At 43.7% G+C, this 27,881-nt stretch overlaps 1 protein-coding gene across 3 annotated transcripts in view; it reads left to right on the plus strand.

Annotated features, from left to right (window-relative positions):
* Positions 1-27,881, plus strand: part of LOC117153237 (uncharacterized) — a 247,646-nt gene that overhangs the window by 29,267 nt on the left and 190,498 nt on the right. Inside the window, exon 1 of one of the 3 annotated variants that reach the window (XM_033327079.2) lies at positions 540-2,328. The exons of the other annotated variants lie outside the window; for them this stretch is intronic. Within the exon in view, the coding sequence (XP_033182970.1) occupies positions 2,289-2,328 (40 nt within the window). The 5' untranslated portion in view covers positions 540-2,288. Of the gene's footprint in view, positions 1-539; positions 2,329-27,881 lie in introns of those variants that run through there. 3 annotated transcript variants of the gene reach the window in all.

The following is a 27,881-nucleotide window of genomic DNA, read 5'->3' on the forward strand; positions in this document are numbered from 1 at the left end:
CTCTTTTAACTACACGACGTTTAACGTTGCTTTCTTAATTTATGCCGGATAATTGGATCGAATGATCAATTAACGCGATCTTCGAGTATTCCCTTCTTCTGCTTTATCTACGCTTATGTTTCTTGTACAGTATCTTGTACAGAGGATTATTACATTTTGAGAATTTTCCTTGAAAAACGAGGTAGAAATGCTTTCTACCTCGACCGTAACATTTTAATATGAAAATGCAGCGATGTACATGAGCGATATATATCAAAATATTAGACCCTGCATTCTCGGAATTGCTGAGAGTGAAATAAAGCTTTTTAAAAATTCGAAGAAATTCAACTGAAATTTAGCGTAAAAGAAAAACAGCGCAGGGGATCGTGGAGGCACGGAGCTCTAGTCGAAAGCTAGAAAATTAGCGAGCGTGACGCGAACGCCCCTCGGTGGCGTTCCAACGAGTTATCCCGTTTTCACATTGGCCCGTAGCCAGGCGTCCCGACGCTTGCCGAGAGGGTGGACCGAGTCCGGCCGAAGACGGCGTCCCGGCGTCGAGCGTCCGTCAGTGCGTGTGTGACATGGCTGCGAGGCGCTACGGCGACCTAGACGCCCTCCACATCGCGATGTGAACATACCCGCAGCGTCCTCGAACGATCGCTGAACGATCCTTCCACGTTCCTTCTCTGTTGACGATCTTCTCTATTCTGTCGCGTTGTCCTGCTTCGCGACGTTTTTCACGCGATAACACAACACGGTATATCGTGATCGGATCGCGACGACCTACGACCTCGTTCGAAGAAATACTCGAAGAACGTCCTACTGCGAACTTCGAGCGTGAAAGTTGGTCGCAACTTGGTCGACGAACCTGTAAGAAATTTCGAGAACGAACTAGGATACAGCGTCGCTAGGAGCTGGTATTATCGAACACGATCACGTGAATTCTGTTTACGTTTCGAGGACAGTGCGCCTCGGAGTTGTGGGTGGAAACGCAGGTTGCGCAGAGTGACGAGAAACCTCGCGTGGTGTGAGTGAGAAGCGGGTCGAGGAATTGAGGATATTGCATAACTGGTGCGATAGTTGAGAACGCCTGAAATTTCGTCAGGGAAGTTAAAAGAGGGGCTTGGAGAGTTGGAAAGTGAACGTAAGTTAGAAGTGATGTGTAATTGGGGTTGGTGAGATCGTTGCGGTTTCATTGACATGTTGGGGACAGAAAGAACGGTACATCAGACGAAGTGGAGAGTCGAGTGGTTGGTTTTCATTATCGAACCTTAGAATCTTGTGTGGTTGTGTCTCGCGGAAACGAAGCCGAACGTATCATTCCTGCAGCGAGACGATGTTGCATTCCCTGTTGTAAAGAAATCGTCGAGGAGTGAGCTTTTCCTCGACGTTGTACACAAATGCTCACAGATCGTGGACCACAAAGTATACTTCTATTTAATGGACCTTCATAGGTTAAGAACTGTTAATAAACTACTATTATTAAATTACGATCGTTAAGCGAGAACGTTTGCTTCGTGCAAACTTTCGACAGAAAGTGTAAATTAGTGAATCTCAGAAGAAACATTTCTCTCTCTTTCTCTCTCTCTCTCTGAACCAATTTTCGTATTTATATTTTCATTTAAAAAAAGGCGATCCGTGTGGTATCAGTTTTGGAACGGTAGAACCCCGTGGGTCGTCCAATTTCCCTTTCAAATAACTGTGATTCTGATGACTATATAGACGAGGAGGGTGTGATATATCGACGAATCGGGTGACACATACGCGGTGAGATAAACATGTCATTGATGTATTCCGCGGTATTAGCGGTGTTTGAGGATGACCGACGTTATCCAGGATTTTCAGTAATACCGGGCCGTGCGAATGATCGGACCGGCCAGTGCGTGTAATCCGCTGGGGGCGCTTGTCAAGATCGTTTCGGCTGTCGTGGCTTGACAACCGCCTGGACAAGTTATGTCGGGCCAGTGACGCGAGCAAAAGTTTGGAGAGAGGCCGATGCGTCTGTCGACGAAACGGTGGCTTCTACTCCGCTCGAGTGAACAAGAGGAAGACAACGACGAAGAAGCAGAGGAAGAAGAAAAGGAAGAAGACGAAGAAGAAGAAGAAGAAGAAGAAGAGGAAGAAGAGGAAGAAGAAGACGAAGAAGAAGGGGGGCGTGCTTGAGAGGAGCGCGTGCAGCTCGTTCGACCTGCTCTCTCGTCGTTTGCACGCGTGCAGCTCCCTGTGGTGTGCACGTGCGTGGCTGCGTGCGTGTGTATAGTGCAGGAACCGACGATGGAATATCGGTGAGGTCACGAGGTCACCGCAGAATGCCTGAGCCGAGGGCGAAGCGCTGTAAACACTGTGACGGTACGGCACCACTTGGCCTCGACGGGTGTGCGGCTTTCTCCACTGCGCACGGGGAACACTTGCTCCGTTTCTAACTCGAACGTCCAACCCTTCTGACTAATCACATATTAATAAAGTGTCTTTTTTTAATACCAATGTCAGCTTCTTTTAATCTTACGCTCTAACTTTTATTAATCCCTCACCCAGGTTTGTTCGTCAGCTGCTGTATGAAGATGTTTGGCATTGCTCGTTGATGTTTGTCTCGTGTGTTATTGTAACGATGTTGTTATTGATATTTTAACGATGGGTTGGTTTGGTAACGACGCAGTGACACTGTTTATGCATGAAGGTTTCTTCTGTTTGTTTTTTGTTTTTTTTTTCTTTTTAGGAATTACGGCTTTAAAGAGAGATTTGTTTGACACCGAGGATGTTTGAATATACCTTAGAAAGGTCGGGATATTAGGACCTTTGGGAGTTGTAACACGAATGATACCTTCGTTCTTTTATTTACAAAGATAATTTCTTTCGTTAAAGAAACAACGTTTGTTTATGATGCAATCATATCGATTATTACAAACCATACAGATACTTACGTTATATTATAAACAGTCAGAATTTTGTATTTGTTATTATCGCCAACAACACGTACTCTATCGAATAAAACGTATCTCGCCAAAGCTGATGTTAGTGTTCGAAAAAGAGCATCACGAATGTATCGTTAAATTGCTTGTTTCTCGGATTCTATCCTAGGCTGTTGAGAAAAGCCAGATGGCGGGATCGTAAAGCGGACGAAAAGTCGTATTTCCGGCGAAAAATCTGTGTTAATTAGGGACACAGAAGAGACCATTTTATCTGTTCATTTATTCCGCGGCTGTGGCCGGACACTTGGACCAGGCTTGAGGCAGACCAAGGCGAACGCACATAGCGCATTCCGATCGGATGGCAACTACGTCCAACTACATTCCCCTCCGCTTCACCCTCGTCTTTTGCCTTTCCTCTTCTTTCGTCTCTCGCGCTCCGTACCGCCAGTATTTTTATCCTCGGTTATTCACCCTCTTATCTGCGAATAGAGGCGCCCCTTATCCACCTGGATTCATGCCTTCTTTCCGCATGTGTCACTTCTTATCCCTTCTGTTCCCTTCCAATTTCGTATTTTACCAGTAAAATCACCTCCTCGAACCTCCTCAACGATCACTTCGTTTTTCCTTTTTAATTCCTTTCATATTTGATCAAAGACGATGACGCAAGAAGCGTAGATTCGCTGTTTATATTTTCAAAGCAGAATGTAGCAAAGTCGTGGTATTTTCTTGCAGGAAAATGGGAGTTTCGGGGGAAATATTTGCGGAATCGGGCTCGGAGTGTCAAGAGATGTTAGTGGCGGGGCGGTTTATTTGAATTTCTTTCTCGATCGATCGTCTATGCAAACAGCGAAGCGGCCGGGAATGGTAACGATCACTTCGGGTATTGGCCTACATTTTTTCCCAGCGATTTCGCTTCGCCGGTCGTTTCGCTGCCCCGTATCTCTTTTTGTTTTTCGAAACGTCAAAGCGCCGTTCGGCCAGATGGCCGCGATTAAAAAAAGGATCCCGCTCTCTCTCGCGCGCGTCTTACGTTTCCGCTAACCGGACTCGGCACCGTCTGCATCCAGAATTCTTAAACAAAATTTATAAATACGCGATGTCGGCTCTACGTTCTTTTCCGTGCGATGTGCGCTAGGTCTACATCTTGTAAACACATTTTCACGGACGCTTGCAAGCTCTCGTTTCGCGCTTTGCTACACCGATAGCGAAACGAAGGGATGTTATGAGATTCGAATTTTACGTTCCAAATGCCAAGGTCCTGGGTAGGAATTTATTGCACGAAGAACAGATAGATAGTCTCGGCGAGCGTTCTGCAAAAAACGATTTTTCATTCTCCCGCGATCCCGAGCATCATCTAAGCTTCGATCGTCCAGTCATTTCAAACAGATTCTACCTTCTACTTTTTTCTTTCGTTATTCTTATGAGTTACGTACTCGGTGACAGTTGCGTTTTATCTTCTGTTCTTCGTAGGCCTACTATGTTTATTCCTTTACAAATTGCACCATTAACGAAAAACATTCTTTTAAATCGACGATATCTCGCTGTAATTATACCAAAAATCATACGTTTACCACTATAATCATGCCAAGAGGGAGCCTATATTTGCGAGCTACGAGTGTTTAAGTTGGTCAAAGCGTTTTTATTTTTATACAGTCCTTCGTAAGACTAATTACACGTATATATATCTAGTGGCTGCGAAGTGGAGTCGATAATGGGGTCTAACTCGAAAAGACCCAGAATACACGGGACGGATTGTAAAGCGACAGCCAGACGGTGATGTATGGTACAGGGACGAGTCGATGATTACGAGGAATCCATGCCTTCATCTTTTGAGGGCCGCATCGTTAACGAACGTCCGCCCCTTTTAATTACTTTCTTCATTAATCAGCAAGGTGGCCCCGGTGTTATAGGTCGGTGACCTTTCAGGAGGAGCAAACGCCCTGTCACGAGTTAATCGACCATCCCAAGAAACCTTTTCGACGAAAAGAAATCTAGTCAACTGTTTCACTCTATTCTTATCGGTTAGTTCATTTTCAGTTCGATTTCACGTATCTTGTCTTCTTCCACCTTTTTCTCTTTTTTTTTTTATGTATGGACTTTGACGATGATTAGTCTAGTCGGCTTATATATTTCTGAAAGACTTGCGAACGATTTTACAAACGATTCCAGGATATTGAAAGTTACGATTCGCTCGATCGACATTTATTACCAATATTACCATCGATCGGAGCAGGACCGTTGAAACAACGGGCATTAAAAGCACGATACGCGAATTCCACGTCGATGCATCAACGTTTAATAATACGCAATTGGGAATCGTAACGAACTACCGTTGTTAGATCATTGCTTTGATTCGATTTAACGTGGCATTATATTACGAAAATTGAAAAACACAGTAAACGGCAGTTACTTTCGTCCAGAGCCATTGAAAAATGTCATCGCCAGATGTTTTGAACCTTTGGATCGCGTCGAATGCTCGAGAATGATCGTCTATTCCGAGTCTTCTTCTTTCTCTTTCTTTTCTCTTTCTTTACGAGATCGTGCTCGTTCTTCAGGGAGGAAAGTTTACCGAGGGACAGTGAAATATCGTATGTTCTGGGCCGTACACTGTCTTTATTTCCGCGCCTTTTTATTACCCGTTACGTAAGCCCGGAATTATTTCGATCTTTATTTTCTTCTTTCTCGGTTTCTCTTACTTTTCGTTGCTTTTGTGATATTTCTCAAGGCCACGGAATCGTTATAAAATCGCGTGGGCGAGCTGGACAAATGTTCGATCATGCGACACAGGAATGCGTTGAACGTCTATAAATTTCCATCTAAAAATGTCCAGCTTGTTCAGGCGCACATCATGTCTTTCAAACTTTTTGTCTTACCCCTCACTCTTTGCCTCTTCACGCTAATTAAAACTTGCCACGAGGATACTTTGAGTCTAGCGATTAGAACGATCGAGACGATCTGATTCGTTGCGCTGATTTTTCAGTAGAACCAAAGGGAAAACCGGCCTGGCTGGTGTTTGATTTATAGGGACAACTTTCCAGCGCGAATGGCACTTACTTTGCGACAATTTAATAGACTCTTAGATATCGAACATGGTCGAAACGTATATCTAGATCTGTGAAATTTGCTTTATTCTTTGTGAAATGTTTTTTACGCGTCGGAATTAGCCATCATGCAAGAACATATGTGAAACCGAATTAAGCGTATTTTTGCTCCTGAAAGGGTTCAATTAAAGCGTTGTCGACTTGTCGGATGGAGTGGCACTAAACGCGTGTCGTAGGTTCACGAATAACGTCCGTAAATTCAGAGTCCAACAGCTGTCGATGGAAAACTAAATCTAAATTTAATCCTGACCAGTCCGATGAGATTCATTCTGGACAATAGACTTCCAACCTTTCAACGTCTCCGAAATGCCAACGGTTAGAACAATCCATGGTGCGCGTACGCTTCTCCGGAGTTCTTTCAATAAAGTTATAATAAGAAAAGTTATAGCAAGGAAGAAAACGTAGATTCTGTATTTTAAGCTTCCGATCGGGTTTATAACATTTCGCCTTCTATTAAAAAAAAAAAAAAGAAAAAATGAAATGAAAGAAGAGAAAAGAAAAGAAAAGAAAAGAAAGACAATTTTCCCCAAAGTTGACGCTTAGTACCAACTCCAAAAGAAAATCGTCTCTTAGCCAGACTCCTCCAAATTCTCTCAACCTTCGATAATTTATCTCTCTCTCTCTCTCTCTCTCTCTCTCTCTGTAATTGTCATACCGCGAATGGGTCGATTGTTGCTTCCAAGTATTTTCAACCCCAAATCTACCTTTTATCGAGTTCCTCGAATTTGACAAGGATCGTACCTGCGACATGACCTTCGCAGGATTGTCTGGAAGCGAATTTGGCAGGCCGATGGTCTAAGGACGCCTAGTTCGATTATTTATCGGGACGGTATGTACGATGCGTGGGCAGCGGTCGCTCGTGTTCTCGCTGCTTTTCATTCGCTGGCCACTTTCCAAACGGCGACACCCTCACACCTTTTGCTCGAACACATATTCGCGTTTGTGGACGCCGGTCTGTTCGTGTGGCGCATCACTGACACGCGTCTCGTACGCGCACCTCGTGTTACAGTTACGTCGTAGCGATTACGTACGAGCTCGCACGCGCGCTACTCTACCTTTTCCACGTTTTCCCCTCCCCCTTCCGTCTTTCTCTCTTTCTCGCTTGGCTCCATCCCTCTATGCTCGTTTGTCGTCATTCTTATTCTTTCACGAGTTATTATCATTGAAGGTGTGACACTATGTTCGACGAGTTAGAGACGATCTCTAAATTCATGGACGATGGCATTGAGGAGATCATCCACGGATATTGATCGTCTTTCTGGAATTTGGGATATTTTTGAAATTCTGTAACTTTATTCTATAAGAAACTCAGTGAAATCGATGTTTGAACGAATTGTGTGACTCTGGTTTCGAGAGATGCTGTAAGTATTATAAAATCTTTGCCATGTTCACGGAAGTTTTAAATAGAGGAAGGACGTAAAAAAGATGAAATGTTAGTTTTATTTCTTTATCGTTGAACGTTGAAGGAAACAATGTTGAGAATTAAACTGGACTCGGATATTTTAAACTAGAAACTCGTTACTTTTGTTTTACGACAGGTAAATCCTTGACGACAGACACCGGAATATTCTTGGATTCGAATATCATATTCCGGAAGTATAGTCGTCCAATAAGAAAATGCACAATGTATTAATAGATTTCCTTTAAAAATAGTTTCGCTATGCGCCAGACGCGCTGAAACAAATTGTAAAGCTGCTGGCCTTTTCTAGGATTTATCTCGTCAGTCTCTCAATTACTCCACGGGAACGCGGAATCTTCTTTTTCTTCTTTCTCTTTTTCCTGTCTTTCCTTCTTGCTCGCCCGTTTCCATAACAACGAGGAGACGGTACGTCGGTGTTTCTTATCACAGAAGATCGGTCGAGGAAAGAAGAATCAGTCTGCACGACAGAAAAAGAAACTTTCTATTCCTGACCACATGATTAGGCTTATTTATGGCGATGTAGAAAGAGAACCTAGTACGAAGATACGACGATGAATGTTTCCGTTTCCAGAAATCACGAAGTTATTTGACAAGAGCGACGCTACTTGCTACTTTCATCCCTCGTTTACTCTGAGAAACATATCTTGAAATTCTATTATTTCTTCGAACTTCCTCCGAATTATTTTTCACGAACACCAAGTCAAGATCAAGGACAACCGTTACGTCAGACCTTCCTGCTAGCAATTTGCCTGAGAAGTTAGATCTTCGTTTACAATTTATCTACTCTCGGAGAATTTCTTCCGGCTCATTCGAGAGAGACGCATTGCCGGAAAAATAACTAACGAAAAATAAAGTAAATGTGTATCGACGTCGCGTCGCGTTCAGTGGCGCAGAAGCGGATCAGCGATCGTTTTCAAACAATCCGCCCATAAATTGATCCGCCTCTTCGATCAAGCTATCGTGGCGGAAGACAGGGCTCAGAGCAGCGAGAGAGGCTGGAGGAAAAGAGAGTCGTTGACGATGGAGACAGGTGGTGCGGTAGTGCGAGGCGGACGCGACGATGGCCGCCTTTATCGAACGAGATCGAAGATAATCTCGCCATCTTTTCCCTTCCCGTTTCTCGCCTCCTTTCTTTCAATTGCTTTCTTTCCTCTTTGTGTAACCATCCCCCACCCTGTATGTCGCGGCCACAGGCGACCGATCTCCTGTTGCTCTTGGCAGCCATACGCGTGGTTTACGTGGTAACAGCTGTGCTCGCACGCACTTTACTCGCGCAAAACATCGCTAATGGACCGACAACCTCAACCGAGTTAGCCTCGCTTACGCGTAAATATAGTGAAGCGACCAGGTCTCTCTTTCTCCCGTTCTTTCATCGCACCTCCGCTCCCATCTCTTTCTTCTCCTTACCGCCCATCGGATCGCCGTTGTCACCGTCGATGAAATTTATGGCAGCGGGAAAGTTTCTTCGTACACGTTCGGGCGCCTCGTCGTTGGCTCTCTCGGTCTTCGTTAAATTTTCCAATCACAAGTTGTACGATTGTCGTATCGATGGACGCGAAACAACGATGTTGGTGTACAGATCTGGGTAGTAATCAGTTAAGAAATGCTCGATACGAGTGGGAGCACCGTTTATTTGATCGGAATTCTGCTCTACGCATTATTTGGGTCAGTAGATTTCTGCTGGGATTTACTGCTCTTTTGGTGTTTGGAGTTTCCGAGCAGAATGAATGGAACCATAATAAAAGGAAGCGTAGGCACGTCTTTTGATTAAACAGCTAGATTATTCGCAGCTGTAAGTCTTCGATCGAGAGGGTCGTGCTAATACGTATCGATACGTATATATACGATAATACGTATCGATCAACGTGAGAACTTGGAACCCTGAGCCAAACTCGAGTTACTTGAAAACGAAACTCGCGTGACAAGAAATTTGTAACAAGACGATATATACCATTTCCCAAAAAGTATCAATCAAATTGTATTATCTCACGAACAAACTTACGTCCTTTGAACAAAGACAGCAACCCTTTGAACGCCCTTTGAACAAAGACCCATCTGCTATCGTAAAGGATCCTACCTTATACGATTATAGTCGTTACGATGATAAACGATATTAATTTCGTTTGATACAAATGACCTTGCACTTTCGATTGTCATCATATCATAAAGTTTGAGGTGATCGTGGATAATCGTGCGAAGCAAGCAGATTGGTTGGGTGTTCGCGCGCGCACGCCTGCATACGGGCGCGAGATGTGTGCCGAAGCTAAACATTCCGCGGAGCGTTCACCCTGGCATTGCTGTAAAAATAAACGGATTGCCAACGGTGTATATCCACCTCGTCCCCGAAGTCTCCGTTTCATTTACGATACCACTGAACCGAACCCAGCGTTGCTTCTCTTCCTGCAGCCACCTCCTTGGTCGGAGACCTTGCACCTGGTCCTTCCCACAGATAAAAGCGAATCGAGTTCCGGAGAATCGGTACGTTCTACCGAGTTTATCAACGTGACATTGAAATTCTTGTTTTTCTTCTCTCTCTCCTCTTTTTCTTCTTTCTTTCTTTCTTTCTTCCTTTCCTTCGTTTTGTATCATAGTCGAGGAAATCGTAAATCAAACGAAATAATCTACGAGACAGCGATAACTTGGAAATACGAGGATTCTTCGATTGTTGAAAAGTATTTGATCGAGAGATTTTGCTAAACAGTTCTCTTTTTCTTCGCGTTTTTATGGCTGTCTGACCTTGAAACCAGATGAAATAGACGAACGTAGAAATGTGCTATAGAACGAGTCTTACTGTCAGTCGTAAAAGTGATTTAAAAGTGCAGCATAAAAGATTTCGAATAGCGAAAGATAGATGTATATGTGACCTACTAGTTTAGCGCCAGACGATCGCGTCCGAGATTCTAAACTCTAAACTCGCCCGACCGAAGAATAAACATTACCGATTATAACTCCACCTAACTAGCGTTGATTCATTCCTCGGAAAGAAGAATTCCGCGAATAAAGAGGGAATTCGAAGCGGAGATTTCTTCGTGGCGAAATAAACGTGTTAATCGTTTTGACGAGTGATCCGAATCGTCTGACCTTCCTTCGTGTCTCGAGATCAGGCATCTTCCGTGAAAACGACAGCGCGGACGAAAGAATATGCAGGCCGAGACGTGCCAAGTGAGTCAGTGAGTTGGATAGTTCACGAAATTAGATCGCGCGGATTATACAGCGGCCGGCTGTTCGCGTTGCTGCATCGCTGTAACCGGCATTGATTCATCGGCCCATCGTGTGCGCGCAGATGTTGCCGCTGTACAATGAACTGTAGGCAGTTAGTGTGGCGCATAAATCAAAGTTCCCTAAGAATTCTCTGGCAGATTAAAGATTTACAAGTTTTGTCTGTAATTTAGAGGACGCGAATCTTATTGATTTCATTCTGAAAATAGTGACATCTGTATGATACAATTGTTCGATCTGACGAATTTTAAAATAATAAATTCTAGATTTATTAAAAAGTTATCAGTTCTATTGGTTCGTAGACGCCACGCGTAACATTCTCGATAGGGTTCGATAACATTTCGCGAATCGATATACAGTTAGAAAATACTCGATTCGCTACGCGATACCGCGTTTCACGTAGACGTAGACCAAGGGACTATAGTAATTCAGTCGGAGAACGTAAGATCGGATGACACAACACGCGCTTAATAACACAGATTAGAGAACGCGGCTGGAACAAGGGAACAGCAAATGAAAAACGACGATCGGTCAAGATATGACGACGTCTGGCACAGACTTGGCTTCGTGTCTAGGAAGCGACTCCTCTTTGCCGTTGTAGCCCTTAATGAGCCCAACACGAGAGTAGTCCAGCCTCTTTAATTCTGTTCCTTCTGTCAACCGCTTCTCTCTGCTTCTCGCTGTCTTCTACCTCTTCTTCCTCGTCTTCGTCTTGGTCATCTTCTTGGTCTTCTTCTTCCTCTTCTCTGCCTCTCCACCCTCATCTGCATCGCCGGCTCGGAGCATGACCTGGATGGTACCCAAACGAAATACCATTCTCGTCGCTTCCTTTTTCGCACGCCATTTTGGAGAATCGATCGTCGCGTTGCTCCAGTTCGCTCGAATGCCACCACCGTGCTTGTTCGGGTAAACAGCTTTGTGCCTGTCACCGGGAATTAATGAACCACGATCGTCCATGATTCCTAAATTCGTTGGATTTCGAATTTCCTATTTCTTCTCATTTTTCCTTTTTTTCTCTCTTTTGTGCGTTCGTTTATTCGACCGATTGTCAATTCTTCAATTTCACTAGATAAACACATATGGAATTAATATTCGAATTTCAATAAATAAATGACTTATTTCCGTAAGTTAATTTATCATAAGAGGATGATGCCACGTTTATTTTCGATTTATGGAACAGCTCGTTTTAATTTTTGTGTTCTGCAAATATCGGATTACACGTTGTACCGGTTGAACACGTTACGTTGATTTGAATTGTTTTTCTTGGATATCTTTAATTCTCATTAAAGCGAAGAACAAGTTCAATAATCCGGGATCATCGATTAGAAATTATAAGGAACTTGTTGACTCTGGCCGTTAATTTGCGAGTTTTCGTCGCGGTACTGTATCCCATCGGAGACAACAGGCAATTGGACATCAGTCGCGTCGAACGGTCGATAATGGCAGTCGTCGATCAGGAAATGTCACAATGTCACAATGTTAGAGCAACGTTGCGAAATAATCGTCGAATTTCGGAGCTTACGAGATCGCATGAACACCCTGCACATCTTTCGCAACTTGCCAAAAGCATTTCCATTGTACATTTCCTGTTACACTTTCGTGCACGAGCGTCAATGCTGATAGATAAAATTGGCTGCCTTTCGGACGCGTTGTCGATCGTTTCGCCTCTTCGAGAAACACTTTTGGCCAATTTGATCGTTAAACGCGCGTTTATTTATATTTAAACGGGCAACGTCGAAGCGTGTCGCCACTCTCGAAATTATTTGTCAGGGATATCGTATCGATGAATCGAAGAAACTTCTGCCGGCTATTTAGATCGAATTGCAGAACATACAACTTTAGAAAGGTAGATCGAAAGAAGTTGTAGTACCAATATAGCACTGTACAAGAGTATAAGCACTACGAACCGAAGATACTAACTGTGTCATAGGCGATAGCTAGAACGACAGCTCGATATTGCGTGGAAATGGGCGAGTTTATCGAGCCATAACGTCTCAGTATCTCAGTCTCTGAGAAAATTGGAAGCTACTCGCACACTCGGATATTATTGCCGCGATGACAGCCGTCTTTGCGATTCGTACCAGTCGAGGTACTCGCTTTAATGGCTCTATAACTTCTTTATGTATCAAATTGAACTGCGATTACGCTTAGAGTACCTTCATCCATTGAATCGTAGCACTTGCAACGTTTTACTATTATCTCGACTCTTTTTATCTGTCATCGATTTGCCATACTTCAAGAAAAAGGTTCCAACGACTAAAATTATATCCTTTTGTAGGTTATTTTTTAATTACCAAAGGAAAGGGAAAATAGGATTTAACGTAGAATGTTTAGATGTGCGTGTAAAGGATTTGAGAGCATCTTGGAGAACTGGATCTCATTGATCGAGGAATCTCAATGACTAAAAGCCCACGATGAACTGGAACGAATCGGAATCGGCTATTTCTGCCCATCAGAAGAGCGTAAATTGTCGCGTCGCAGAACGACCCGTTTCAACGCTGATATTTACGTTTGCTCTGCTAACTGGTTCGCCGGATTTATCCGCAACCTTGGGAATAACGGGCGCGATTTGTCCCGCTGGTAATATGTATTTGAACCCATTAAAAGCCTGCATGTGCCGGGAGGGGAGCCGGAGTTGGCTGCCGACGACTCTGTTGCCGCAAATCCCGCGATTTCGAAAACTCTTCTAATGGACGGGCGCTACTACCGACGATACGTAGCGAACTCTTTAATTATTATACATCCACTTCTATCCCAATTGAAACGCACGATGCACTTAAATCGAAATAAAAGCACTTTTCAGGTTTAATAAGCCAATCTCCGTGGCGGTTCTTTCGTTCTGATTCAACATTTTTTTACCACGTTCTGTCTTTGGACAAATCGAAGTAAATTTATTTGACAGAAAATCTTTGACACGATAAAAACAAATAAAAATGATAAAGTGTCCGAGTTTCTGTATTGCCAATCTTGTTCTCGTTTAAGTTTGTAATAATAGCTATTTACAATTGGATAGGGACCCAAGAATCGTAGAGAAGTTAAAGCAAAGGAACGTAGACGGAATCAGGTGAGGATCGTCGAATTGATAACCCGTTGTCTCGTCTGGCAGTGTGGACAGAAATAAACCGGTGGCATACGTGTTAGCGGACGAAAATACGAGAATTTGGTATCATTTATTACGCGAGCGTAACGCGTTCGCTAGACATAATTATGAACCAGAGGGCCACGAATGATCGCGATTTTGCGTGCAATTTATAGTATAGATGCGCCTGTAAATGTCAGCAAACGCGTCTCGACGACCGTTCCGCGAAACACGAACCGCGCTCCTCTACAGTGAGTTGCGATTGTTGCTGGCGCTGTAATTCTCTTCGTCACTGTCATCCCATTTTTACGACACATTCGCGTGTCTCTCACCCTTCCTTTGCTAGACTTCTACAAGCCAGATAAATATGCGGATATTCGAAGATTCTAATTGGTTCTTTAAATATTACAAACGCAGAAATTTCTCGGTTATCTGGCAGTTTTCATCGATATTAGAAGAGAAGAAAATAATTAGTGTCGCAATTGAACGTGTTTTTTTTTATCAGAATGTTCAGATTGGTCCACCTATGAGCATTCGTTTCGCTCGAGATCTCGCGAAAAACGGTAAATTGTTTCGGAACCAGTGGTAATTCAATCGTAGACGCGTGATTAATGCGTAGCCGCTTATTCAATTTCACGCACAGACGGCGTATTATTAATCAGTCAGAAAATGTAAACTGTGCACTGCTCTTCAATGTTACGAGTCTCTCGGCTCTAGTCTTTGCAATCGGCGAGATTCGGCGCACGCTGACACCGAGACATCGTTCGCTACTAAAATTACGAACGGTGACAGCTTAATGTTCCGAATTTGTCAGAATCACGGCGTATAACGGCGTTTAATCGGATGGAATACGAGCGTATTGCACGTCCAATGGATAACAGTTTTCCTTGGCCCATCTCCCTTATTCTTCGTCATTGTGCGAGGATCGACCGACGATCCTTCTTGAATCGTAATATTCGTGCGATTTTACAACACACACCAAGTTAACAGACGTTGCTTTCATTGATACTTTGATGTTTGTTATATGAAGCTTTCGGTTTTCTTAATGAATTTCGATATCGTGTTGTTAGACATCGAAATTTCTTCATCCTTTAGTTCGTAGTATTATATTTAGAACTTGGCGTGTAGTCATTTTCTAACGAATAAATTGGTTGGAAATGATGGATTGCTAGAATCATCACAGGTGAACGGTACGACACCGTAGTGTCAGGTTTGCAAAAGATATACGACACTCATAAATCAATACTTTTTTAAAAATAGTCCCCGTTTATTTATCTTCCGGTCCAAGATAACGATAAACGAATATTTTAGTTCTCGTCGCAACGCATATGTTCAAGTCTTCCTTAATTAACCCTGCGGAGCTCGCGATTGATCTGACAGACACACGTACAATCTAATTCTAAACATCTTTAAGTTTGTTTTTTATATCTCAATTGGTAATTACTTAATATATACTTTATATATACTTATTATGTAGTATCTAAATAGTCTAGGGTAAGGACAAGAAAGGATGTTCTATTTGAAGCGAAGTTTAGTTTTATTTTAACAAGCAATACCCAATGCAAAAACTGATTGCAATATCTTCGTACGTCTTATTCTAACACTCGGCTCACAACTTCTGTCTTTTCAGGTCAAAAAATGCTGACCCTCAACCCTCGCACCCTTCTCCCACTCCTTTACTCATTTAACTTTGACGTCACCAAGGCATACACTCTTACTTACACACTCTCTCTCTTTCTCTCTTCTCTAGCACTCTTACGATTCTCAGTTTATACTTTAAATTTACAACTTATACTATCCCTAGAAAACTGGAACTTAAATATATGGTAGACCAAGCGTATACCTCCCCTTTTTTTTGATATTACAATTATAAAATATTTTATATATTTACTGTAAATATGTCCATATATTATATTTTGTATTAATTTTAGTAAAATTAATTTTCACATATTTATACAGTCTTTCCGCAAAAATAAACACCGTAGCGTGAATCTTAAATTACCGTGTCTTTTAGATACCTGTGAAGGAATTTCTACGATCGCCACCTCCGCAGGTGTTAACATCAGCAAACTATTAAAATCTGTTTTTGTCTAAAGGATCGAAGCGTTCGAACTTCCGAATATTCAGAGAGACTTTATTTTTATACTTGTTCGTATGTTTAACAATTTCCTTTTGAATCGCTATTATTATTTGTAAATCATTTCTTAGCCCACGATAATTCTATTCTTAGTTATAGTTTTCGTGGTACGATAATAAAGCGAGCGAAATAAGTCAAAGTGGAGGACGCGTTTCAACCAACGCTATCCTAGGAAGTATTTCAAGCTGCCTTCTTTCCTTACACTCGGCCTTGCAACGGCATCCAACATTCTCAAGCGGTTACGCGTATTGCAGTGCACCAATAAACGACGTTCTCTGTCCTAGAATAGAATTAATTCATCGTTTCTGCCATGACATATAGTAGCGTGCTATGAGTTGGCAAAGTCGGTAAACAGACTCGATGCATTTGCAGCGTGGTCGGACGTCACGGGGTTTCGGTAATCGTGAGGAAGGAAACGCGACCGTTCGACATTTCACCCACGCGATGCCGCGTGTGATGCAGTAAAGTCGGTTTTCTCGGCAAAATACCGTGCACGCGACGACGATACCGTGATCGACTGACTGTCGAGATATTTCCGACACCATGTCCTCGCCTACGATTATTCGAAATTCGTTGGATAACGATCCGCTCAAGTTCAAGAGCGACGTTGGATACGAGAGAAAAAACGCGTTTAAATTTACCCGCCGGTACGTTCTTGAGGTAAATTTTAGTTCTCTACTTTCTTGGGGATAAATGCAGAAAATTTGAAGAACGAAGCACGGTAAGTAATTGAATCATGAATTTGAACGTGTAGGTTTGTACGTGAAAGGTCGAGAGTTTCATTGATGTAGAGTTTTCTATAAATACCTTCTATTCGTTCCATCTTCTATTTTTCAGTTCTCTATCTCGTTGAGTATTTAAGAAAAGCTTCAACATAATAAATATCAAAGAGTAAAGCTTCTTACGTCGATTCAATTTCCAAGTATCAAGCGCATCCAAACAATAATACGCTCGATCTTACATCTTCGCTCTCCTCTTAGGATTTCTGAAATCATTCTCTGGTTAAAGATCTATCGCAGAAGCACGCACGAAATAAACTCTCTTGCGCTCTGAAGATTCAACCTCGCGAGAAACACGAGTTTCAACTTGCACGAAACACGTGCGCAGATTTATTCGCAGCTTTGCGAGGATAATCGCGAGTCGTTGCTCCAAGCTTGGCTGAAATCTGCATTAGGCTATCGGTCGGACCCAGGAGCCCTCGAAAATCTGCGGCTCGACTAGCGAGGCCTGTCCTTGCATTACGGATATTTCCGTCCATAGTATTAGACGGTATAAAGGCAGAACGGTTCCCCTCTGCCATTCCCGGCATGGCCAGACGTTGGCAAACGCTATGTAAAGCGCTCCAACGAACCTTTCTGCCCCTTTTTTGCCTTTAAACGTCGCCTGGTACCGCCTCTCTTTCGTCACCCGACGCATATGCCTTCTGCTCGCGCTCTAAATCACGCTCTCCAATTCCTCTGACGTTCATTTTCTTTTCTTCTGTTCGTTTTCTTTCTTTTAACTATTTATTCGATCGTACTATGCTAGAGATGACTCTAGAAGATATCAAGCAACCAACTTTAACGGGTCTTCGTTCGAACTACAGGAACGATTCGCTCGAACGTTTACGATCAGCGATACCTGTTTGATCTTCCTCTTTGAGAAATTAACTGGCGTCACGTTCCGGTTCCGATCGTTCACTGTGCAACATACACCGTAAACCGGATGGGAAGTAAAGGAGGACCAGAGGTTTGAAAGATCCACGTCGTACATCAAGGAGACTCATCTGCACGCGAAACATCGAGTCTATATTAAGTCTATGTATCTCGTGCGCGAATAGTTGTTTACGTGGCTCGTCAAACGGTATAATTTTCAGCGCCAGACCTGTCAAGTATATTCAGGTACGGGTTACGCTGATTATCCAGCACCGCCTTACGAATTAATAAACTATTAAATCGACTGGAAGTATTTCTTCCCATTGCTTTCTGTCGCAGAGATAAAGTGTAGCGAATTGAGAGGGTCTCGTTATCCAAGGTGGTGTTATCGTTTCTGCTTTTTCGACGATATTTCGTTAGCGGTATCGGTGTCGATATTCGATAACAATCAATTTACTGAACCGTGAGTGACGCACTTGCCACGGCCGATCGGTCGCTGTTATCAAGGCGGGCATTATTTACGATAACTGTTTCTCTGCGAAAGAATTCCGTTAAGCGTTCGATATCGGTCGATGGTCGACAGTGTCGTTAGTGGCCTATTGCGTGGTTATATAGCGATCATTTCGGTCGGATTTTTTCTTGGAAGGTGCAAACTCGAACGGCCCGCGTTCGCCCCCTAAACCTGTTCCAGGCCGCGCAGTTAAGACGTTGAAGATTCGTTTCTTGCCACGAAGATATTCGATCGGCGTGTATGGACGTGCGAGAACCTATAATATCCACGTATATTCGCGTGGCCGTATGCACAACACGGTCAACAGCCAGCTTCTAACGAGCTCGTCGAATGATCGATGCCTCTTTGTCCTTTCTGTTTTTACTCGTCGCTCCTTTTATTAATCGCTTCATCAAGTATATATCGCATGAAGGAAACCTAGTCGATTCTCATAATCCTTAGTCGTTGCAAATACGCGATAAGATATTTGTTTAAAAGTAATTCGAGCATTCGACGATGAACGATACAAATCCCGAAGAACGACGACTGATCAATCCGCAACAGGCAGTGGCAGTGTCCATCGAGAATTCAGCACGCTTTCGTTCCGGGGCCACGGCGGCCATAAAGTTAACGATCGCGATCATCGATGCAGCTGACGTTTACAATTGCGTTTTTTCCAATGGATCGACCGGTGCGACTCGGTCTGCCGGCGATAAAGCGCATTATCGAGCGTTACCGCGACGCTGGAGCGCGGGAACCAGCTCGGATACTAACTGCGTGAAAGCGTGTACGACTCCGGCTACAAGGGAAGAAGAACTGTTAGGTAGTACCGAGACGACGCCGTAATCGTTTCTTTCAACGTTTCTTCTTGCCTGCCAGTCATTTTCTCCGAGGACGTGTAATCTTGCCTGTGAATTTTAACGAATCCATGCACTCGACCGTTTATCTGCAATCACTGGCACAGCGTCTCCAGAAACGGCTCTCCGGGAAATTAATATTTGCCTCTTCTCGGCTAACTCGACCGTCTGCGTTTTTATCGATCACTGGCTATCCACTGCTGTTGGCAATCGCGGTTATTGCTTTAAGCTCGCTTCACATTGTCAAATTACCGAGCAATGGTCGAACGTATCGTGTTTGATTCGTTCGATCAGGGTACAGCGATCGTTCGACGATGAAAATTTAATCGTACTTTACGCTCTAGACATTCTTGAACGATATTAGACTCTGTTCTTCTATTTTTACGTAAGAACTACGAGTACATATTTACATGAACATAGAGCTCCAACGATGTTCCTCCATCTTTAACGAGCTATTTTTGCGCGCAAAGTAAAAGAACGCGAATGAAATCCATCTTCGACAATCGTTAACCAACTTAGGCGCCATTCCTGGTGTTTCTTCCCTTCTTTCGAAGGGCATATTGTGAAGCCAGCTTCATCCGCGTGCGTTTTATCGGATGAGGCGAGGCGGGAAAAAAGAGAGAGGCGATCGGTCTTCCCGTATGTAAATGTTGCGTTTATAGAAAGAGGTGGTGCCCCGTAATCACTGTGGGCCCTCCAGACAGACGGCTTTTTGGTGGAAGGTGTAAACGACTTTACTGGCTACTTAAACTCGTTTCAGATCGATGTGCAAACGACTCGGGCAGTGGCCAGTTAAGACATTATCTTGACGGGACTTTGCAAAAAAATTCGCCGTTACGAAACAGCGCCACGCTGCTCGTCCCTCGTTTTATCGATCACCACAGCCGCTCCCCTTATCGCTGGCCCTTGGCGAATTCAATTTTGCGCTCGTAATTCAGCCTTGCACTCGGTGAAAACAGAAATCGACGCTCGTTTCGAGACAAGAAAGCTTCTGCTCTCTGTAATGCGATTTCAGCGTCCCGTCAAATTGATTTTATTGTACCGTTCGACGTTTGACAAATAGAGCGATAGTGATAGAAGAAGTAAATATCTGCGTGGTAGATCCAGATTGCTTTTCTTCATGCGAGTGATATATTTCACCGCGATATTTTAATCGGTGGTATGTGCAATCTAGATTTACGAGCAGCTGCATAGAGATTCAGGATCTGGTAAATAGTAGTGGTGAATGGGAATCGTATATGTAGTCAAGGCAATCTAGCCACCTTGTCACCCTTTGCCGCGTATCTAATCTGTCTTCGGCGTTGCACCCAAGACAACAACAAGAGTCCATTCGTATACTTTCAACGTTCTAACAAAACTCTCTAATAAAGGAACAACGCGTTCGCGATAAAGAGAAAAAGGAAAATGTCAAGGAAGAGGAAAACAGAGAGAGAGAGAGAGAGAGAGAGAGAGAGAACAAAAGAGGTAATAAGATACACAGAAGAGATATTTCCACCGCGTAAGAAAGGCTTTTGAAATAGATCGACCAAATCGTACGCCGTCCGCTATATATACGCGTGCCGACATAAATTCGTGACTTTATGTTTTCCAACGTGACGCTCGCCGCATCCTGCGTTTCCCGCCATTCTCGAGCGCAAGTAAAAACAAGGCGGATAGCTTTACGAACATACCGTGGTTTACGTAAGAAGAAACTGCGAAGCGTTTCTGTCGAGGACTCGTAGTCGCTCGTTTCCGGGGAACGTGCCTGCTACGCCGTGCAAGAAGAACTTCGCCTAACTGGGCGACGATCACGAAATGTCACTGAATCGCACGTATTCGATGACGTGGACGCGTGAAATTGACAAAAACAGCAAAGAGAAAGTCGACGAAAACACGAACGAATATAAAAAGATCGTCTCTTGCAATTTCAAACTGTTGTAAACGTTTAATTTATTTTTTTCAATGTTTTCTTCCGCTGTGTTTTATCGCGAGAACGCTGAGAAAGTGTCGCGTCACGGTCTCCCGTTTAAAATAAGAAGCGCTAAGTTTCAGCAAGCGGTTAAAATCGTCGGGATATTAATTCTATTTGCGCGGAAAAATATTTTAGACGTTATTTTCGATGCGTGGCGATGGAGATTAATTTTGACGAATCGGTTAAGCGTGGTCTCATTGTAGGCAGAGATTGATCGCTAAATATAAGCGAACGACGAACCAAGGAGTAAACGTCAGTGAAACGCGGAATAGATATTAAAACTAGAAACCAGAGCCGAATGATGTATTACTACGAGGGTCGAAGTGCCAACCGACCTCATCCGCCCTCTTGTCGGCTGGCAGCACTCCACATTTTCTAGAATGACTCACGATAAGCGGGTCGTGCGTTCGGCCAGTCTGTCCTACTGTCTATCGATGTTGGTACCACGCGATCCGGCTACTTTTCCCGCCCGGGAAATTCGCGGCAGTTACAGAACCGGAGAATACGTCTCGCCACGATTTCCGCCGCTTATCGAGCGAAATGACGCGATCGCCTAAGTTTACTTTGGATCAGCGTATTCCAATAAAAGTTCGATCGCAGATCAACTCGATAATTTCAGCTACTTATTCGTTGCATATGTTTCTTCTCTGCATCCAAGTCCGAATATAATCGGGACAGGAAAGCGTTAAAAAGCAGTTTCTCGGAAGAGGCAACGATAGTCCCTCCCTCGAACTGGTTATACTTGGTTGCACTAATTCCAAACGGCCGTAGCATCGATCATATAATAAAAACGTCGTCTTCGATGCTTGGGTTCATTAAGCGCCCCTCCAACGACTCTGCGAATCCTCAGTTTTTTTTTTTTTTCGTGAAAACGATTCGAGCAGATTCCAGGGGATGTTCCCTCGCAGCCGTAACTTTTCAGCGACGCGTATATCGGCGAATAAAGAAATCGTCGAATCGGGAGTGTTCCGTTTCTTTCGCGGCACCTGCCTTCCATAATTCGTCGGGGTGAGCCGCCCTGTGACGCTTCCTATTAATCACTAGCCCCTTGCTCCGCGGCAATTTCGCGTAATCACCGACGGTCGGATCCAGTAAAGAACGCTAACGAGAAAGTTGGCCCGGTAGCCCGAACGGAACACCCAGTCGAAAATTATCGCCACGAATAACGCGGTTTGCGTGGGTGTGAAATTCTCCTGTCACGGGAAACGACGCGTTTCGACTCGCTTGCCACTCTATTACGTTGTTTTCCCGTATAAAAAATCCGTAATCGCGACCGACGATGGAAAACGAGCCACGGGTGAGGACGAGTTGCGCTGGAAAAAGGAATACAACGACATAGACTGCCGGGAAACATATCGTGGCAAAATGTCCTGGATGAAAGCGAACACCTCGGGTAAATCGGGTAAATCGGTGTTTATATGCGCATGTGCCAACGAGACTTCATCTCGCGTGTTTCCTCGCTTCAAGTTTTAATTGTTGCTATATAGCTTCGCGTTTGTCCTATACATGATAAGAAGAAACAACCAGGAACGACAGATATACTTCTATGGTATAAAAATAGAGGAAGGTTATATAAGAATAAAGGTAGATAGTACTGTCATTCGACCAATGACAAAATCGTCTAATTTGTGTATCGAAAGATATGACAAACGTTAATTGAGACAGCGGTATTTCTATAAACGCAATTGTATGAACTTTAGAATACTCGTTAAGAGGCGAGATTAGGGTTATTCACGAATTTGTTCGCGATCTGATCGCCACGTGAAAGGGAAATGCTGGTGTCAACGAGTCGACGTGGTTGGCTGCGGCGATATAAAAATATATTAAAGTGCAGATGCAAAGATCGCGAGTAACCTAGTGGTCTCTTCGTCTACACATCCCCGCGAGACTGCGAAATGTTTGCGCGAGCATCTTTTTTCCCATCTTCCCTGATTTTCCTTTTGCATGGAAACAGGCTTACGCGCTAACGTACTCCTCCAACGAATTCCACGAGTTCGCTTGCGAAGATGAGATCACGTTTCAGGATTACCAGCGATTCGAATACCTTCGCGAACATTAGCTCGAGGGTACGCAGTAGCGATGCTGTAGGAGATGAGGCCAATTGACTTCAAAATCTACGAGAGATCACAGAAACTAGAGATTTCGAAGCTGACTTAGGTATGTTAATCAGCGGGGTAAGCGTCTTAGAAGATTTGTTGCGTGGGCGAATGAGTTAGAAGATAATGTACACTATCGTTCGTAGTATTTGGGTATGCGGTGTAATTTGGTCGAAAGATCGGTATTTTGGTTATATTTTCAAAGTTACGGCAGAAGAACGTTTCTTTGTTGTTAATTCCTCGCTTGCCATAATCGAGATTAAATTTAAGGGAGCAACGCGAGAAAAGTTTCGTTGAATCAATAATTTTCCTCGCTCCCCCTGTCGACTTTCTCTCGTTCGAGGGTCTGTAGAAAAAACTCGGCAACCTCTTGTGGCGCTGATTTCATAAAGCTGTCGTCGACCGACCAGATCCACCATAACAGACGCCACGAACTTGCAGTTGCCCGTCTTGCTTCTTCCCCTTGGCTGCCCGGCGGAAGAGCAAATATTGAATTAAGGAAAGCACCAGAGGAAAGCCTGCTTTCACGCCCTCGTTTGCTGATTCGTCGGCTACTCGTTCCCTTCTTCTACTATTCCGCCGATCCATCTTTTTCACTGATTCCTGATTTCCGAGGTCCAGGAATTCGGGACAGGTGTCGTTATTGCCAAGTTTTTGTTGTTTTAATTCCACTGCGACGATACTCGAATCCGTGACGTTGACCTGAAGTTCCTAAAAATATGCGAAGAGATTCGACGAATCAACGTGTGCTTTATAAACACGCTTAAGATTTTTGTCTCGTAGCTTAACAACGTCCAGAAAGCAGAGAAGAAGATCGTCACGCAAACTAACATCCGGACATTTTACAGCGCTGTACGATCGTAGAACCGAGCTATTCTACGCTAGATCTCGCCAAATCTGCTCAACAAATTCACTGTACCCTGTAACTCGGCTACAAGATAAGTAAACGCGTCTGCTATAACAGGAAACGCGCGATCCACCTATGGTTCACTCGAAAACGAGTTGCCACGTTCCGCGTACTGATCGTTCCCCGACTGGCGTCATCTTCCAGCGTCTTTCCTAAAAGCAAAAGACCAACGATCGCCTCGTTTTATCGATCCGAGTGAAACGTCGAGCGACGACGACGGTTAGAACGCTGGAGAAGCTAGAAACAGGCACGGACGAACGTTAAAGGGTGTCGGGAGGATTCGCAGAGGGAAAGAGGATGAAAGGTACGGTCGAACGAAGAAGTAGACGGTTGGTAAGCATGTGCTTGCTCCAACCCTCCCCTTTCTCTCCTCCTTTCTCAATCCGCCTCTGGCAAGCCCGTTAGGCTAACTTGGGAGTTCTATTTGCGTCTTGACTTCTTACGTCTTGCCCCCTCCATCTTCCTAGCCGGTCCGTTTCCCTCTTCAGCATCCCCCCCGAGGAGAGGTTCGCCGTCTATCTAGCAACGGCCGGTCAGCAACGCGGTCAGACCTAATCCGAATTACCGATGCCACCGTGTGGAAAGCTTGGAAGGATTCCCGAACTTTCTGTCTCTCTGTTTTCCGGTTCGGGATGCGATAACTGATGATACTATCGCTAACTGTTTGCGTAGCTAGAGTCGGGATGGCCAGAGTTGATACGTGAATTTACCAGCTCTCTGCATGGTGACGTCTTGCGGTGGAAATTGGTACAGGCTTACTTTCTAAACAGGGACACGCTTGATAGATCCATCTCGGAGGAAAATGTAGTTTGCAGAACGGCAAAGCAGTGAATAGCCCAGGTGACCTAATCGAGCTCGAGTATAGGGTGATTTAGTTCGGATTTAGTTGCTGATTTCTTCTTTCTCTGTGCCAGATGGAATCGTACAGGTGTTTCTAAAATACATAGACACGTAAATGTTCTTAACACGCGGCCACATTTTACTCGGTTCGAAAAACGAGACGAATTGCATAAGCGGTACATGTTCGCGCCAATGCGAGATGCAAGGATCGTCCATGAAAGAAATTGTTGGAATTCTTTCGAGAACCGTCGAAAATGTTTCAAAATTCCTGTCGCTACTTTGTGAACATGCCAGGTACTCTTGCCACGCTTTACTCGTTTCTCAAAACTTACTTTCATTTTCGAGATGCGGTGCACGAAGCAACAAAGTTTATTTATGAAGCAGATCTTCGGTATATGTTGCCACATCGCCCGACTATATCAGATAGATTACACGTTTAACGCGATACCGATCGTGTCGACACCTCCTTTCCAAGACTACATCGACCATCCGATCGTCCTATTGCTGTAACGTTAAATTCAATCGCCGGCAATTAACGTCGATAACCCGATTTTCCAGCACGGTAAGCGTGAAATAAGAAGTTCCACAAACAGGTGTCTAACATATAATAATATATCAATAAACAGGGAGGCGTGCGATTAAGATGCAGCCCAGGCTGTCGATAAAAATGTCGGTAACGAGTAGACGGTCGCGCGCGCACAAGCGCGATTTTATCTGGAAACCACTTATCGCGAGTATTTCTTGCTGTCTAATAGTGGCGATTATCAGTAGCGCTGCGTGCCAGCCCCGATAATTGCGAGACGAGCCGGCGTACAGCGCCGGTAATGATCTCCGTAACGGCGACCACGCTCCAAGATTTGACGTTCGATTACGGCGACTGGTTTCGATGCTTCGTAGTTTGCTCGAACCGAATTACGCCGAGAAGTATTAACGGATTCAGGTGGGCAGGTTTCAGCTGATTGGGTTGTAGGTCAGGTGTGCGCGATCATTTTATATCGACGAACGAAGATGAGATATTTATCGGCAAGAGATTTAACGTTTGAATTCAAATTCCGTTAGCTTTACAGGAATCGACTTAATGGTAATAAAGTGATCTCAGATTGGCGATATTGACGTGTTTCGTAGGAGGATGATTCGATGTTTGAAATAAAAGAAGGTGTGAATAGAAGGAAGACGGAGTGATTAATACGGCGTAAGCGAATTATTACGAAGCTTGAAGAGTTTCGAATTCCTGGGTACACACAGCCAAATTTTATTGGCTAATGGATGAGTAGAAAATGAGAAAGGAGTACAATCTTGTTCTCATAATTTCGGTTGTACGTTGAAACATTGTCCCGGCTTGCTAAATCCCGCAGTCACGTGAACCGGAATCTGCCGGGTAATTGCGAAACGACCGATCCGAAAGTAGCCTAGGTAGCATAACTTATGCGAAGCAAAGTGAAATGAGAATAGATTCGTTATATAGCGCGTCCAAACGGCCGCGAAACACGGTTGCTGGCTGCCGTTGCTGATGCTTCTACTTCCGCGAAATTGTTACGAGCCTCCAGCTCGGATAACAGAGGTTCTTCGACATTCGAATACAGCGTCCAAGATCATTTTACGCGGTTGTCGTTACGCGATAAATTCTAGACTTGGAAACTTTCTTTAAATAATTTCATTAAGTATATCGACGCTGAATAATCGAACGCGTTTATTTAATCTCGTTGTTTGTCCATCTTTGACTCGAGCACGACATTTCACCGATAAAAAAAAACAATTTTTCTTTTCTACTCTGATATTGGTATCGTCGATAATTACTTGACACTCGCAAAGATCTAACCATTTATCTTCTGAATTTTTCGAGCGGTATCTACAGTTCGAGACCGATATTATTAACAACGTTTCCAAGGCGAGACAAATCCAAGGGTCAATAAATCGCGCGTTCGCCAGCGTTAAACGTTGGTACAAGCAATATAATCGGAGTAACAAGTCGATTTTCGTCAGCCAGTCCCGTTCTTGGGGACATTGGCAGGCATCGCGTTATTATTTTAACGTGAACATTCTGGCGATCCTCACCAAGATAAATAACAATGCTTATGCAATGTCCGCGTAATATCCGTGCTTCAAGGATACCGCGCTCGCGCCCCTCTGCTCGAAATTCCGTAGCCGTGAGTTTTATGCCCTCTTTCCTGTACGATCGCGATCCCATTTCAAACTGATTGGCCCATATACTTAACTACTTTTTCTTCTTTTTGTTTCAGGTAAGCGAACTTCGTACGCTTAAGTTGCGATCGATAGACCGTAAGCAGCGATAAATTGGTCGATTAATCAGAACATGGTATGAAAATGAGCAATAATAGCTAATAAGATGAGAGGACTTTAAAGTAAATGGATAATCGCGGTATTAAATGATTTTCGAGAATATGACTTCCTTTATTTAACCTGTTAACCGGCAGAGACGAGTCATCTCGTCGCTCTGATTTCACATCTCTCGAGCATAATAATTTCCTTATTTATAAGACCTCATTTAGATATCCTGTTTTTACAAGGACTAATATTACCTTAAATACAATTAACTTGTGTTTATTACCTTTTAATTCTAGAGTTATAGGAGCTTTTGATTAAGAAGTGTCACGGTTAAGAGGTTGAGACTGAGGCGCTCGAATTAACCGTAGTTAAAGTTTCAAAATATTTTTGTTCTATCACGAAGTTTCGTTTCTCGTATTCCGAATCGTTCGAAGAGCGTGAAAACTAACCGAGCCAATGGCGAATTATTCGAAAGGCTTATCCTTGGATGCGGTTGGCATACCGGGCGCATCAGAAAACCGCAAGCCGTCCGAGGGAGGAATTTCTTGAAAATTGACGCGATCTTGCCGAAGATCCTTGAGCGTAGAATAGAGAAAAACCGCGACCCTATAATCGTTACGCTAGGAATGTTAATTCCATCGCGTTCTCCCGAACGGAGAAAGAAAATAATCAGGGTCGATTGAGAAATGTCGCCGCGTCGCTTCGATGTTTCTAATCACCGTTCTTATTCTTCGTTTAAGCGTCAGCTGGATCGTTATTTCTCTCGCGTTCTATTTTAGATGCACTGACTTTTCGCAACAAGCAGTGAACTTTTAAACTCACGATCTTAAAAAGTAACGAAGAAAAATACAGGAAATGGGGAGAAATTCTTGTTCCCGCTTTTTCAATTCCGCTCTATTACTGCTGTTCCCCGTGACATTCGATTATATTTTAACGTTGCTTTAAGCCAGAACCGAAGAGAGCATGACGAAAGTTT

This window comes from Bombus vancouverensis, chromosome 1 (assembly GCF_051014615.1).
Source record: "Bombus vancouverensis nearcticus chromosome 1, iyBomVanc1_principal, whole genome shotgun sequence".
Taxonomy (NCBI): Eukaryota; Metazoa; Arthropoda; class Insecta; order Hymenoptera; family Apidae; genus Bombus; species Bombus vancouverensis.